The sequence below is a fragment of the Aethalodelphis obliquidens genome, unplaced genomic scaffold, assembly GCF_003676395.1.
Source record: "Aethalodelphis obliquidens isolate GAN/ISIS:26980383/991018 unplaced genomic scaffold, ASM367639v1 scaffold2, whole genome shotgun sequence".
Taxonomy (NCBI): domain Eukaryota; kingdom Metazoa; phylum Chordata; class Mammalia; order Artiodactyla; family Delphinidae; genus Aethalodelphis; species Aethalodelphis obliquidens.
In genome coordinates, this window is record NW_020837946.1 from 29,338,266 (window position 1) to 29,353,994 (window position 15,729).

Consider the following 15,729-nt stretch of genomic DNA (forward strand, 5'->3'; position numbering starts at 1 on the left):
CAGACATGTATAAGTACCACACATTACCTTAGTTAGTCCTTACAACAACCTATAGCTTAAGAAGCTAAGAATATATCCATACAATGGCATATTATTCAGCTACAACATAAATGAACCTTGAAAATATTACACTACGTAAAGAAGCCAATCACAAAAGGTCACAAGTTGTATAAATCCATTTATATAAAATGTCCAGAACAAGAAAATTCATAGCAACAGAAAGTAGATGAGTGGTTACCAGAAGCTTGGGGGGAGGGGGTGTGACTGCTATAGGTACAGGGTTTCTTTCTGGGGCAACAAAAATGCTCTGGAATTAGATGGTGGTAATAACTGCACAACTCTGTGAACATAATAAAAACCATTGAAGGGAACACTTTAAAGGAGTGAATTTCACGGTGTGTGAATTGTATCTCAAACTATTACTAAAAAAGAAGTTAAGAAATTTGCCCAAGGTCACACAGCTAGTAAATGACAGCCTCCAGATTCAAACCCACGTCTGTTTGACTCCAGAACCTATGCTCTCAACCATTATGTAACTCTGATCACAATTATTCCCAATTAACATTTGCTGAAGACACCAGCAAATTTAACTGTAGGTAAAATGGCATAATTCCAATCACACATATCAGAGAGACAATCCTCAGACTCCCCGAGGACTTCCAAGGATCAACAACACACGTTAAGAATTGCTGGGGACTTCCCTGACGGTCCAGTGGTTAAGGATCTGTGCTTCCACTGCAGAGGGCACGGGTTGGATCCCTGGAGATCCCACATGCCACGGGGTACAGCCAAAAAAGAAACAGAATTGTTAATCCAGTAATCCTTTTTAAACCTTATGTAACTTGGAACAATGGTCATTCTAGAGAAAAAACAAAACAAAATTGAAAAGGGGAGTATCCTGAAAGGAGTACGACAAAAGATCCTCTGAAGTCACAACTAGGACTTTTGGGGCTAAAAAAATGTAAACCGAACGGTGTGATGGCCATGCTTCCTGCCCTCCTGTGGCGTCCTACCCAAACGCCTCCCCGTGGACAACGGCCCTTCACGGTCTGGCTACACGGCTTCCTCTCTGACCTCATCTCCTCAGTCTCCCACCATCCCCTGCCCCCCGCTGCACTCCAGTCACATCAGCCTTGGTCCTTCTTGAACATCCCACATTCTCCTCAGCACTTGCTGTCTCACAGTCCCAGCTGAGTGGAACCTTCTCACCTTCCAGCCTCATGTGGTGTCTCATCTTGGATGATCAGGTCTCAGCTCAATGTCCCTCCTCAGAGAGACCTTCTGGCTTCTGTGACATCTAAACTACACTGGCCACTCCCAGCTGAAGTCTCTTTCCATCACGTAGCCCAGCTATATGTTTTTCAATGCACTCGTCTTTATTTAGTGGTTCACTGTCCTTCTTCCCCTGGAACAAAGCTCCATGAGGGGAGACAGCGAACTTGTCTATGTCACTCCCAGCAGCATCAGCACCTAGAGCAATTGCAGGCATAGAGCAGACGCTCACTCCATATTTGTTGGCTAAATTAAAACACGCACCTCTGCCATGAGATGCCTCAGCAAGCCGAGGCCTCACTTGTTCAATCCATGAAAGCGCAGACTCAGAAAGTTCTCCTCCCAGGAACTCACAACAGGGTAGTCTTCACAAGCTGGCAGTCCAGCCCGGGCGAGGTCATTAACCCTTTAGATTCTGCAGATACCACTTTGATTAGTTTATGTTAACACCTTAATGCTTTCTTTCCTTCACTGAGCTCGTAGACCTATCATACACCTTTTGCCCTTCCCCACCTTAACAATTTAAAATTGTTGTAAATAGTGTGGCAACGACCACCCTTTGGTGGAAATGAGATTCCTCTTTGCTCAGAAGCTCTTTCTCCATGACTGATTTTAAAAATTCTCTTGACTCTTTACGTTCATTCTAATGGAGCAGCCATTGAAATTTAGTGAATCACAGCCATCGAAAGTTATTTAAAGTAGAGACCCACCCTGGCCAACTCTTGTCACACTCTTACCCAATTCCCTTGTCTCCGGAGATCATGTGAGCATTGCACACACACGTTGCGCTCAGAAGGCTCGGGACTCTGAACAGGGGAGACACCGTGTGATTGTGGGTCTCATGGTCTCCCTCTCACTGCATTTACTTGTCCCTATAGAGACCTCCATTTTTTTCCTGGTCCTCTTGACCTCATCTCCATTCTTACCCAAACTGGATCCTGATAGCAAACTACCCTAGTTATTCACCAGTATTCAAAGAGCTCTGTCTCCACTGCTCTTCCTCTGAGTCACCACCAGAAAACGTGAACCAGAAAACATCCACACTACAATCTACCTTCCTCCCCCACACAGTGCAGTGACGGAGTTACTGAGCACTCCAGGTTAAAAAAATAAAATAAAACACCATCAGGTACAATGACACAAAGACCCACACATAACATATGACTTCTAATGAAGATTGCTCATAAATTCTTTAACATGACCTTGGTGAGCTTCCTCACCCATTTCTCTCCGTGTTAGCCTAAACTTTCATCATTTTCCTCAAGCCCAACCCACCCTCCTTCTCCATCCCAATGGTAGATAATGCTGTCTCCAAGAAGAAAGAAATCTTCAGAGATGCACTGAACTCCATCCCTTCTCCTGCAAGCTTATCTCTACCTGCATATGCCCTAATACCTTCATACACGTTAGGAATGAACTCTCTCCTGGTTCAAAACTAAGTTGCCCTTGTGTTCTTGCTCTCACTCCCTTCTATCTTCACCCAGATCTTGCTCCATAAATTATCTCCTCTCTTCTGTATCTTCATTCCTCACTCTTAACATCTCCATTTGTCAGCGTAACACTTGCTCTGTTATCCCTGAAAACCCCTTCCTAGACCCCAATGTCTTCTTCTGGCTACTATGCTAGCTCTCTTTCTTTCTCACCCAAACTTACCCAATGAGCAATGCTGTTTCCGAACCATCTCCTCTCAGTCGCTCCCAGCCCACTGTAACCTGGTTTCTGCCCCAAACTTTATGGAAACTGCTGCCTTCAGACCATCAGTGATTACTTAATAGGTAAGTACAAAGGCAATCTTTGCCCATTATCTCACTAGATCATTCTGCTGCATGTGAGGCTATACATCACAACTTTCTGTTTTGAAACTCTCCTGATTCTCCTCCCACTACTCTGATCACTCATTCTCTGTCCCTTCATTGGCTCCTCTTCCTCTCCTCAACCCTTAACAATCTTCCCAACTTATGCTCTCCTTATTTTACCCACCCTTCCTGAATGAACATGGTCTCATTCACAACCACGTTTATCATTAACATTCATATGGAAACTACTTTCAACTCTACTATCTCTAAGCCCCCACCTCTTCCCTGAGCTTTAGACTGTTATATCCACCTACTGCCTAGACATGGCTTCATGTATGTCCCAAAGCCCCTCAAATCAATTATGTCTACTCTGATTTCACATTCTTTTCTCTTCACCATTTAACCTGTTTTTTCCCTGTGCTGCCCATTTCACCTGGATACCACCTTCCACCCAGCTATGCAATCAAGGTACCTCTTAACTTGAACCCTTCTTTCTGCCTTGCCACCCACATCAAAGCAATCCTAATGATGTTTATCAAACGAAGACTCCTCAAAAGCATTCCCTCTCCATGCCTTTTAGCACTTCCTGAGAACAGAACTTCTGTTTATCTGCTTACTTCATTTTTCACAGTCTAGGGGATAATAGACCAGCACTGAGCATGACATACAAGATCTTGCATGAGTTGAGCTGTCCCTGTGCCTACCTCTCCTGACTCACCTCCCTCAACCTTGTAATTTACCAAGAAATTCAACAAAAGACTCATGCTCCCTTTAACATGCCCCACTGCTACATGGCCCTTCTCCTTAGCACACACTCTCTCCTCTGCCTAGAACACAATTCTCCATTCTCTCTCTCTCTCTCTCTCTCTCTCTCTCTCTCTCCCTCTCTCGCCCATCCATCCCCAACACTTCCCTTCCTCACTAGCACTTGCCCTCCAAGATTTAGCTCAAACATCACCTTTCCTAAGATGCCTTTTCACACTCCTCCAGCCTGGAGAGCTTCCTCTCTCTAGTGCTACCATAGCATTCCATGTCTATCTCCAGCACAACCAATTTCACACTGCTCTAAAATTATACGTTTATCTATTAACCTCTCCCAAGTAGACTATAAGCTCCTTAAGGCAAGGACTGCTCATAGTAGGTGCTCAGTTTGATTCCTCTGCATGTTAAATATTAGTGGTAAATAATTTTCTGATGTGTCTCCAGACCCCTAAGTACCCTGGATGTCCCCATATGACCCTTTCGCAGGCACAGTGCTGACCCAGCATGGTGAAAAGGAACTCAACCAATGCTCAGCAGACTCAAAGAGGAAAACCTGCAGTATCTTCAACACAGGAAATTCTGAGTTCTGCTGATTCATTCTGACTTAAAGCTGCAATTACACTTGAGTAAGGAGCACCCAAGCTGACCCTGCATCTTTTTTTCTGCAGAGCTCACAGAATTTGGCACACAAGAAATTTAATAGTTGTTCTTTATAGTCTTCTGCAATCTCTCAGATATTGACTGTGGTCACCCACATTATAGTGTCTGATAGCATTACGTGGTATTTTTCTGGCAAAAATGCAGCCTTGGTCAAAATACTGATGAGAGTTTAAAATATTGACTGGAGCTTCTTAAACTAAAGAAAACCATGCAGGAAAGTTCTTTCACCAAAGAAAGGCTCACTGCTGGCTCAATTCGAGGCTGAAGAGCCCTGCTTAAGGCAACAGCTCTTGTTCGTGCTTTGTACAAAGACATCTGTGCAATTGGTTCCAACTTGGGAAATAGCATTTAAATATCAACATAAACACATGCTCAGAGAAAAATCAGGTAAATCTTCATCAGGACCAAAATTTCTAACCAACTGTATTAGAGCAAATTACGAAGCAAAGAACCTTCTCAAAATAGGTATTTGCAAGTCATCATTTTCTTCTGTTCTTCTGTTCTTCATACAGAAGTCATGTGAATTGCATACTGAAAGGTAAAGTGGAATTTCTAGACTGAAGTCTAACTATACTTGAGTCAGTAATTTATCATGCTTGCTATATATTGTAACGATTATAGTTAGCACTTAATTAACTAGCATTACTTTAAATATTTGTTCCATTTAAAATCACAATATCTAAGAACTGTATTTGAGATTTTTAACAAATTAAATGTTAAATGCCTCTTCTTTCAGGAATAAAAAGACATTATTATTATTAAAAGAATTAACTTCAGACTTTTATATTTTTCTTTAAGTGCTATATGACATATAATCAGCTAGAAAATATCAGTTGCTTCAACAACAGACATCACTTTGACTAAAATATTATCATGAAGCAGAGTTTTACTGCACTTACTTCTTAACAGAATCATAACTAAATACTTACTTGTTCAGTGTGAGGTCAAGAATGAATTTGGAGCCGAAGGCTTCAATCTGGAAGCTTGCCTGGGCCAGATGGACAGCCTATGGATTCAAAAAGACAGAAAGAACCTTAGCTTACTTTCCTATCTTTAAAGCTGATTATATTGATATCAAGAATGATATTTAATAAGAAGAAAATTTTATGGACTGATTCATTTCTTTATGGATCCTTATGTAACAATTCATTTCTTTAAGAAATCAGGTGCATTGTCGTGGCCTTACTTGGAAGACCTAAATATCTGTGCAGGAAGGAACTAATAAAAGTCCTTTAAAAGGGACCCATCGTGACAAAGATTAAGAGCAGATTCAACTGGACTTTCAAAGGGACCGGGATGAATTATGCAAAAGTCTGACTAATTAAAGCTTGATTTCATCCTATTCTGTGCACAAAGCTAACCGATTCTTTCTGCACACCTAAGTGAAAACTCACGTCAGCGCTCTGCTCTTCATCAGGAATTGGAACTTTCTCTAAATGATGTATCAGCAGAATGTGCCGGTAAAATGGGATAGCACAACCTATTAACTTCAGCAAGCACTCCAAACCAGGCCCGTCGTGGATAATGAGAGTTCATATCCCCCTTTGAAAGTCACACATTTACAAATACTGTCCTCATTGTGATTTAATCCAAATACAAAGATAATCTCATCTAAACATGAATCATATGTTTTAGGTATTAAAGATTGGTATAGCTCACAGAAGCATCTTGCATAATGTAAATTAACAAATCAATGAAGTTTTGTTAAAGTATTATCCAAGATAAAACTCTCTTTTGTCACCCAATCAGGAAAGAAAAAAAAAAAGGACAAGGATACATTCAACACCTACCCCCTACACACACACAAACCTCCTTCCTCCAGACCTCATTCCTAAGGTACAGTGGGTGTCGTGTGTGAAGTGCTACATGCATGGCAACCAGACACTTTCCAGTCCCCCTTCCCTCAGCCACCCCATGCTCCTCTTTTCCTTTCTCCTCCACTTCGCATTATAGACATCCTTCAAGGACAGCCCAACGCCATTACTTTCCAGGAAGCTTCCTTCACACGCCTGCTGGGAACGAACTCAGGACTTCAGGAGTACTGCATTTGTCCCTCCCTCCACAGTGATGTATGATCGCTTCCCACCCTGGACGGTTTGCCCCACAACTCATACCACAAGGGTCTTGCGAACAGTTGTACATTAACGACCCTTCCCCCAAATACATGAACTTTCAATTAATTAACCAAGTATTTATTGTCAAGACTCTTTTACCATGCCAAACCTATAAAACACTATAAATAAACCATGACTTCTGCTTCTTGTCAAGCATAACTGCTGATCAGATAGTCACTCTGTAATAAATAAATAAAATTAAAAGGAAATTAACATATTAAATTTTAAATACAGAGCAATGAGAGAGAAGGCACCTCAATCCCTAATACCACGGGACGCCATGTCTACCCCAAACAACCATGTATCAGTAGAACAGGGTCATCATCCTTGATCTGAGCTTCCTGTATTCAGACAACTCCTTGAGAGAGAAAGAAATTTCTGTCTTTTCAGGTATGGTCTCTGTCATCTGTAGCAGAACCTCTATTTATCTACTATAAATACCACAGAGTCTTTAATCTAAATTCATTCTGTGTCTTAAAGCATTAATTTTTGCATGAAAATTTTTATTTGATGAATAATTTGTACAAGGGGAAATTTTTCATCTCTGGGTCCCAAAAGTTTAAAAAAAAAAAAAGAAAAACCTTACTTCCTGAGAATAAGATAGATCCTTAGGCATATTTCTCTTAAGAATATTAAATAGTAGAGGAGAGTTCATTAATGGCACCCTGATCTAAAAGAGGTGATAAATGTACTTCTTTGAGCATCTTTATAAACAGAATATATTGTGGTAAAAAGAGTAACTACACATAAAACAAAAAACTACACATAAATTATGACTTAGCAAAACAAATGAAGCAAAACTTCCAAATGAATATTCCAAAGAAAAGTGTTTTGATTTCAAATTTAGGCAAATCTCTGTATGTCTGTTATTGATGTAAAGAACCTCCCAGCAAAAGGCTCATTTTACAGCAAATAAGCAATGAGACAAGTACAAACCCCAAGAAAACCCTGTTGCAAAATAACGTAGCCCGGTAGTAACTGCTTACTCCATTTGAAAGAAATTGCTCAGAGTCAGACAATTTGATCATTGTTAAATAAGTTTATACAGAGTCAATGTGACAAGCTTCAGTTTAACAGAATTCAATCAAAGGGCTGGCAAATAATATTAATACTGGGATTTTCCTTTGCTTATTTTATTTACTCCTTCCACACACACGTGTTGAGTCCCACCCTGTGTAGAAAGATGGCTGGGACACAGCCCCACACTCAAGGAAGCGGCAGCCTCCAGAGAAGCAGGCAGGGCTGCCATCCTTCGTGTGCCTAAGGGACCACAGGGACCAAGGCTTCAGTGACAAGGTGCGGTTTGAACAAAATTTTTTAAAATGAGTAAGAATCTTCCTGCCAAGAGAAGAAAAGACATTCCGGACCTGGGAGGAAACGTCTGTAAAAAATAGAGTAAAAAGGGGCCTTCCCTGGTGGCGCAGTGGTTGAGAGTCCGCCTGCCGATGCAGGGGACACGGGTTCGTGCCCCGGTCTGGGAAGATCCCACATGCCGCGGAGCGGCTGGGCCCGTGAGCCATGGCCGCTGAGCCTGCACGTCCGGAGCCTGTGCTCCGCAACGGGAGAAGCCACAAGAGTGAGAGGCCCGCATACCGCAAAAAAAAAAAAAAAAAAAAAGTAAAAAATGAATACGGAAAACAAACTTAAAAAAAATTTTAATGAATATGGCCTGTAGATAAATGACTTTTGGAGGAAATGTCAAACAATGAATCTGAAAAGGTGGGCAGGAGACTGTGCGGCTTTGTGTGACGTGATCAATGACGTGTCTGCTCACATATACACACATGTGGCCAAGACACAGAGCTTTCCTTTAAATGTCCCCCACTTACTCAGCACAGTGTCTGGCATATGTCGTCATCATCATCATCATCATCATGAATACCAACACTATGATTCAAACGTATTGACAGATTACTTTCCACAACAGCTGAAACAATTAGTGCAATGTCATCAACAGCATTCTTGTTTCTCCATAGGAAAAAAAAAATCTGATTTTGTTACCTTTATCAGGAAGACTGTTTTAACATTTGAATTCACTTTAATGCTGAGAGGCAGCACATTTTCCTATAAAATGATTTAAGATTTCCTTAAACATTCATCTTCCTTGCATAGTTAGCAAATGGAATTAGTATATTCATCTAAAATATCTGTATCCATTTTAAGTAATTTCAATCCAGTGATGTATGTTATTTTTCTTACATTCTGTTTCTCTTTCCTTTGCTATACATTCTGCATTTGTACACAGAGTACAGATTCTTCTCTAGACCAAAATAAATACCTGACAAATGCTACTTTTCCCTATCATTCTGTTATTTCTGCTCTGCCCTAGAAATGATTAAAGTAAGTTTTAACTTCTTGTATCTCTATGTTATTCTATATCAACTGATCCGTTTTTCTTTAACAAAATACCATGCATATAGTTTTGATAATTGTCAATTTTAAATATGTTTTCAAATCAGGTAAAATGAGTCCCCATCATTATTGTTTTACAAATCACATTTTTTGAAATTATTTGTTCTTATTTCATATTAACCCACTTCTTCCAAATGGTAGAAAAATTAGAAGAATGGTTAGGATGGGTAGAAAGTTTTTGTAATATACAGCCATAACACTTATGGTTTATTAAATATTTTAGAGTTGACTAACTGACCAGCACCACTGAAACCCACTGAAAACACAAAGACTACCTCAAAGAGTATTGCTCTTCTTTTACAAAGAAGGACCTGCACGGCGAGATTTAGGAATGTGTTCAATGATACAAAATCACAGGAATACTTCAGAGAAGAGTTCATGAACCACACGTAAGGTCATAATGGGCTATTTTCTCCACTGGGATATCTGCTAAACAGACTTAAAGATTAACACATGTTTTTACAAGACCTGTCACTGTAATAGCACTGTGGAAGAATGCAGGGTTTTAAAGTCAAAGAGTGTCATTTCATGACAAGAATAAGCACAAGCCTGGGCTCAGAATTACCATCCTGAAAGACTGAGAACAGCTGTTGCCTAAGCACTTCGAGATTTTTCTTTTGACTCAGGATCTGGCACAGGGAAATTACAGGAGCTCTGTAAACAGAAGCAACTAAACTCAATTACATACACAAACCTCCTTCACTGAAGAACAATTTATACAGCCTAACAGTGTGCTTTTGTTTTCTTGTTTTTTTACCTCATGGTATCATATTAAATAACTTTAGAAGACTTTTAGGGTCCTCACCTAAGATTGGCCTTGCATCTTATCCAGCAATGTTATGCCACGAAGCAATCATAAATGCTCAGCTTTGGGTAAGGTACATTCTATAAGCTGAAAGACACAGTCATGTTTTCTTGGGACTTATAGTCTAGAATAGTTAACATTAATATGGACATGAAAACAAGAGAAAAAGATGACTACTTATGGAAATAAAAAGCATGTATTTCCAGGATATATATGTTTTCATGCAAAAATGAATACATAAGAAGTATTCAATTAGTATTCTTTACTACTTGTAAGGAGTTGTAAATTCTACAGAGTGTGTGCATAAGTGATTATGGGAAATGAACAGTTTACACTTTCTCAGAATTCAGAAAATATTACAAGACTGAATTTCAGTAGAAAATGAGCAAATTGAATTGAGATGTCTACTATCAATCACAACATCCACTGAGCATGTATTTTACTTTACTATGCTCTATAAGGTACATGGTTTGGGTAACAGAGGAAAATTTAGAAGAAGTTTCCCTGCTCTTAAGATATACTCAGTTTAGTTAGGGAGACACTCATTTAAGTAACAAAGGAAACATATCCAGAGTGGCATAGCAATAAGACAAGAAAATGCTTTACAAATGGAGAGCAGAAGACCTGGAAGGTATCAAGCAAGCCTGAGCAGACACCACGAGGATGATATAAGCTCTGCTTCCTAAAGAGGAGAGCTATGGGCTTCTAGGAAAGGAGGTGCTTGAGAGAGAAAAATGCTATAATTAGAGTTAGAAGCCAGATTAATAAAACTGTCTTCTCTGCCAGAAGGGATCATGGAAAACGTAAAACAGGTAAACAGTTGATTACTAATGAGACTGTAGGTAAATTTTTTCTTTTTCTTTTTCTTTTTTTTTTTGGCTGCATTGGGTCTTTGTTGCTGCACGCAGGCTTTCTCTAGTTGCAGCTAGCGGGGGCTACTCTTTGTTGCAGTGCACAGGCTTCTCATTGCGGGGGCTACTCTTCATTGAGGAGCACGGGCTCTAGGCGCATGGGCTTCAGTAGTTGTGGCATGCGGGCTAAGTAGTTGTGGCTCGCAGGCTCTAGAGCGTAGGCTCAGCAGTTGTGGTGCACTGGCTTAGTTGCTCTGCGGCATGTGGGATCTTCCCAGACCAGGGATCTAAGCCCTGTCCCCCGCATTGGCAGGTGGATTCTTAACCACTGCGCCACCAGGGAAGTCCCTTTTTTTTTTTGGCAATCACTTTGGGAAATAAGGTTCCCTAATATATTTATCACAGAAAGATATGCAAAATATTAATATGTCCAGCAAGTAATTATTATATTCATCGCATTATAAAGTACATCTTAATGCAGAAAAAATTTTCTTTCTTCTTATTTTTGTCAGAAAAATCAGAGAATTTTCCCCACTTAACCAAATTTGGCCCACATAATTAGAAGGAAATCACAGAACTATGGAGTCACAGATGTTAAAATTTCAAGGTGCCATTCTGCCATGGAGGATGCATTTTAATCTTTTTACATCATCAGAGTTAATTGGAGGAAATGCAGAACAATATTGGCTCACAGACAGGGAGCTGGAAGCGGGTTGCACCTGGGCAGAATATATTTCTAAATTTTGCCTGAATTTTCCACATGAAGAAGCTGAGACAAAAGAGGGGAAATGATCAGAACAGTCTCATGGCTGGTGAGTAGAAGAATGAGCTGGAGCCCGGGGAAAGGTCTCCTGGTTTAGTTTTCTTTCCAGCATTGCCTCCTTAGAAAGTGCACAATGACAGTGAGGGTCCTCTATATAAGAAGTCAGGAGGGTGTATTGTACACTTTAAAAGATTCTCATTAAAATGATGAAATACACAATGTTTTTACTTAAAGAAAGAAAAATATGTCCATATATATGGGAAGTCCCTTTTCTTGTTTTTATTTCCCTCATTGCTATGATAATATCGTTTATTCTATGTTCATTAAAATATCAAACATATATGGTGTGTGTGTCTGTGTGTGCACACATGTATAAACTATAACATTTTCAGGAAAATTTTTTCCCTCCCTTTATCTTTTTGCTCATGGTTTTTTCCCCTACTCTCAATGATTTTTCAATAGATCTAGATTCTTCAAGAGTTTCCACCCTTTTTTCTTCAAATACAGTGGGAAAAGTTCATAGAATTTCAAAGACCTTCTTCTTTTGAGTTCCAGGACATTTTATGGTATTTCAGAGAAGACAGCTTTGGAAATTCCCCAACTAAGAAGGAAGGAAGAGAACCAGCTAATCAGATACTAGAAGCATGCTTTGTTGTAAAGGGTTGAGTTGCTGAAGAAAGAACGGATTGAGTTCCTTCACCAGGGAGTTTTGCATCAATCTTGGTTGCACAGTATGTTTTTCTCTACATAGAAAAACAGGAGACACAGAATCCTGCCAAGTTTAAAATGAAATCAGTTTGAGGAAAATACATCACTTTCTTAAGAATAGATATATGTATATGCATAACTGAATCACTTTGTTGTACACCTGAAGCTAACACAACATTGTAAATCAACTATATGCCAATATTAAAAAAAAAAGAAGTGAGAAAGGAGCAAAATGTAAAAGAAAATGTCAAGCAATCTCACTATCAACAGATTTTCTCATAAGTCTTATAAAATCACAACTTGAGAACTGAACTGATCTAATATTCTATTGAATAAAGCCGTGTAACTGAGATTTATAAGCAAAAATAAATAAATAAATAAATGAGAAAATATGTTACTTTCTTTGCTCATACAGGCTTTTCTGTACATGACCAATCTGGGTCTATCCCACAGCTAGAGAAACATAAAAGTCCAGCTTGTGGATCTTTTTTCTGTGTAATGCAAAAACTCAAATATGGGAATATGTTTTAGGAGTCTTAAAGAGCAAAAGAAAATATCAATAGGACATTTAAAATTATAATCTAGTTCTAATCCTCAAGACTCATATAATAAAAATAATAATGCCCTATATTTCTTGTGTTTTATCTCAATTATCTAGAATAACATAAAGCTAGTAGGGCAGACTTTTTTATTATCCTCTTATAGAAGAAAAACATTTTTAAAAGGCACAGAGGGGTTAAATGATATTTTTATACAAGGTCACACATCAAAGAAAGAAAGATGAGGTTCAGGGAGAAAAAGTGCCAAGTTCATGCCAGAAGTCCTTAAACCTCCAAACCTCAATGTTTCCTGGTCATTAAAATATAAATAATAATAGCTTACCAACAGGATGTATGTGATGATTAAATTATATAACAACGTAACAAAAAGTTCCTAGAAAAAGTTGGCCACATAGAAAGAGATCAATAATTTAGAAAGGAGGGGGTAAAGTAAAAGGAGGAAGAGAAAAACAGAAGAAGAAAACTATATTAACGTTTTGGAAAGGTTATCAGTCAAGCTCTACCTTAAAAACTCCCTCCCAATATAGCTGGGCACCTCCTAGAAAATCCAATGCGCATTTAGACTCTGCAAAATTTTCAAATTTTATATTTGCATTGCTAAATACCATTAGGTATTATGCTTTGACCTTGTTCAAGTTGCCATGTCTTTAAAATAATATGAATCATTTTCCTGAGAAGTGGAACAGCTGCAAATGTTACATGAAGGCAATTTTGCAAATTAATTTGTTCAATGTTCTTCCCAAGATGCATTTAAATAGGTAGCTCGTGGGAGAGAATATCATCATGTTTACTTCTAGCATGTTCCATTTCACAGGATTAACAAACTTGCATTGGTTTGGTTAACCCATTAACAAACTTGTATTGAATCCCTACCTTGGGTGAGATATGGTAGCAGATATACAGATATAGAAGAATTAGTATTTAGGTCAAAAAGTTTATAATCTGGTTAGGGAAATGAAATGAGAAACCAAAAAGAAATATAATACTTCAATTAAATGATAATAGTAAATATTATTTGTAAAGATGTCACATATTATTTAACCATGACTGACTACTCAATTTAATAGGAACGAGTGTACGGTATGGGTAGCAAGTACATTTATATATGAGGAATGAGAATGCTGAGGGCTAGAGAGAGCTAAGAAAAGCTTGCTGGAGAGCATTTAAAGAGAGAATTCAGATAGCTCTAGGACTGAATTAATAGGATGAAATTTCAAAGTGTTTCCAAGTGTTTGCTAACAAATAGACACTTAAGAAACATGCCTTTAAAGTAAAAGACAGGAAGTCTTCCACTCTGGAGAGTTAAATTATAGTTTGGATTGTAGAATTTAATTGTGAGAATTAACACATGGTAATTTTATTACAAAATAAGTATTGCACGAGGTCAGTAAGTCATGTGAACACATACAAGTCCAACAAATACTAAGGTATTTTGTGAATTAATCTATCTTTTAACCTGAAACTAGGAAGCTGAAGTCCTAGCCTAGATGGATATTACAGAAACAACACCAAAACATCAGCAAAGCAGAGTCTTCTCACAGGTCACAGCAGATCAGCATCTCCCAGTGAAGGAAGCAGGTCACTGTATGACCTTGTTCTCTGTGCCAGCCTAGCCAAGAAAGATAGAACGTCTGCTCTGAAAGAAATCAAGCCAACATTCAATTATCCAATCTAATCATACAGAAAAAAAGGATAGCAGGTTGAATTCTGATTTCTGACCAAACCTTTTACGAGAGCTCTTTTCTAAATAAACCAGTTTTAAAGAGAATCCAATTTCATCTTCCTCCCTTTTCTTACCTACCCCTCAGTTTGAAGTGCTCTCAAAGTCTGATACAGACAAAAGATAGACACTGAAGAGAAAGAGAGAAAATAGGCATTGATAATCCAAGCAGATAGTCCAGTGAATAAATCATGAGTTCTCTCTACTGAAAATGTATTTGTAAAATTCCTCATGACCAGCCAAAGAAGAGAAGCTACATCTAATATTATTGAGGGTGGGGGAGGGAGTCACACTAAGATCTTCCTTAGTGATCACTCGGCAACCCAGGAGAACTTTGTAACAATAAACTTTCGCTGATAAACCATCTTTGGACATTTATACGAACTGTCTTCTATACATTCACCCTCAGCGATTAACATTGGCTGGATATTAAACTGACAATGCCAACTCAAGAGAGAGATGAAATCAAGCCTTCAGAGCTCTTGCTATTTGAAAATGAGTAAATCATTACAAGTATCACTAGAGCTATATTATTTGGCTTTCATATATTTTCTGAAAGATGAGTAAAAATACAATTCTGACAACAGTTACCATGGAAGCGGTTTCTTTCTGCTGTCTTTCCTGAATAGTAACATTTAATTTGATGGATTAATCTAGTAGCTGAGGTGTGATTCACCTTGTTCTTTTTCCTCATCAGTTTCTACATCCAAACTGTGCATCTCCAAGGAGTGCATCTCTCACTGCTGACACTTTCATCATAAGCAAGAACAAATTCTGTCTTTCTAGCCAGAATTATTGAACACCCACTAAATAGTTTAAATAAAAGAACAGAAGTAGTGTATAAGGTTTGGAAAACAAAAAACATCAAGTTCCATGCTTAATGGCTTCGACTCATTACCCGACAGGTTTTTTTAATTTGCTTATATAACCTTAATACTTTCCTGAAAGGAAAAAGCCCTTGAGAGGCAGCTGTCCATGATGAGCCCTACTTTCTTGGCCTGTCCACTCTGGTCCTTGGAATGCTACGTACAACAGCCCAGTGGACTCAAGTCAACTCAAATATCTATGTAGAGCAAAAGAAGGTTCTTTCACTTGGATCTTTACGATGACCACATACAGATTAGTTAAGAATGAATGAGTCGGGCTTCCTTGGTGGCGCAGTGATTGAGAGTCCGCCTGCCGATGCAGGGGACACGGGTTCGTGCCCCAGTCCGGGAAGATCCCACATGCCGCGGAGCGGCTGGGCCCGTGAGCCATAGCCGCTGAGCCTGCACGTCCGGATTCTGTGCTCCGCAATGGGAGAGGC

The 15,729-nt window shown here is 39.0% G+C and overlaps 1 protein-coding gene across 1 annotated transcript in view; it reads right to left on the bottom strand.

Moving 5' to 3' along the window:
- The window catches only part of ADAM23 (ADAM metallopeptidase domain 23), a 165,997-nt gene that overhangs the window by 114,424 nt on the left and 35,844 nt on the right, over window positions 1-15,729 (bottom strand). The window contains exon 3 of the mRNA XM_027123202.1: window positions 5,420-5,496. Within this exon, the coding sequence (XP_026979003.1) occupies window positions 5,420-5,496 (77 nt within the window). The remainder of the gene's footprint in view (window positions 1-5,419; window positions 5,497-15,729) is intronic.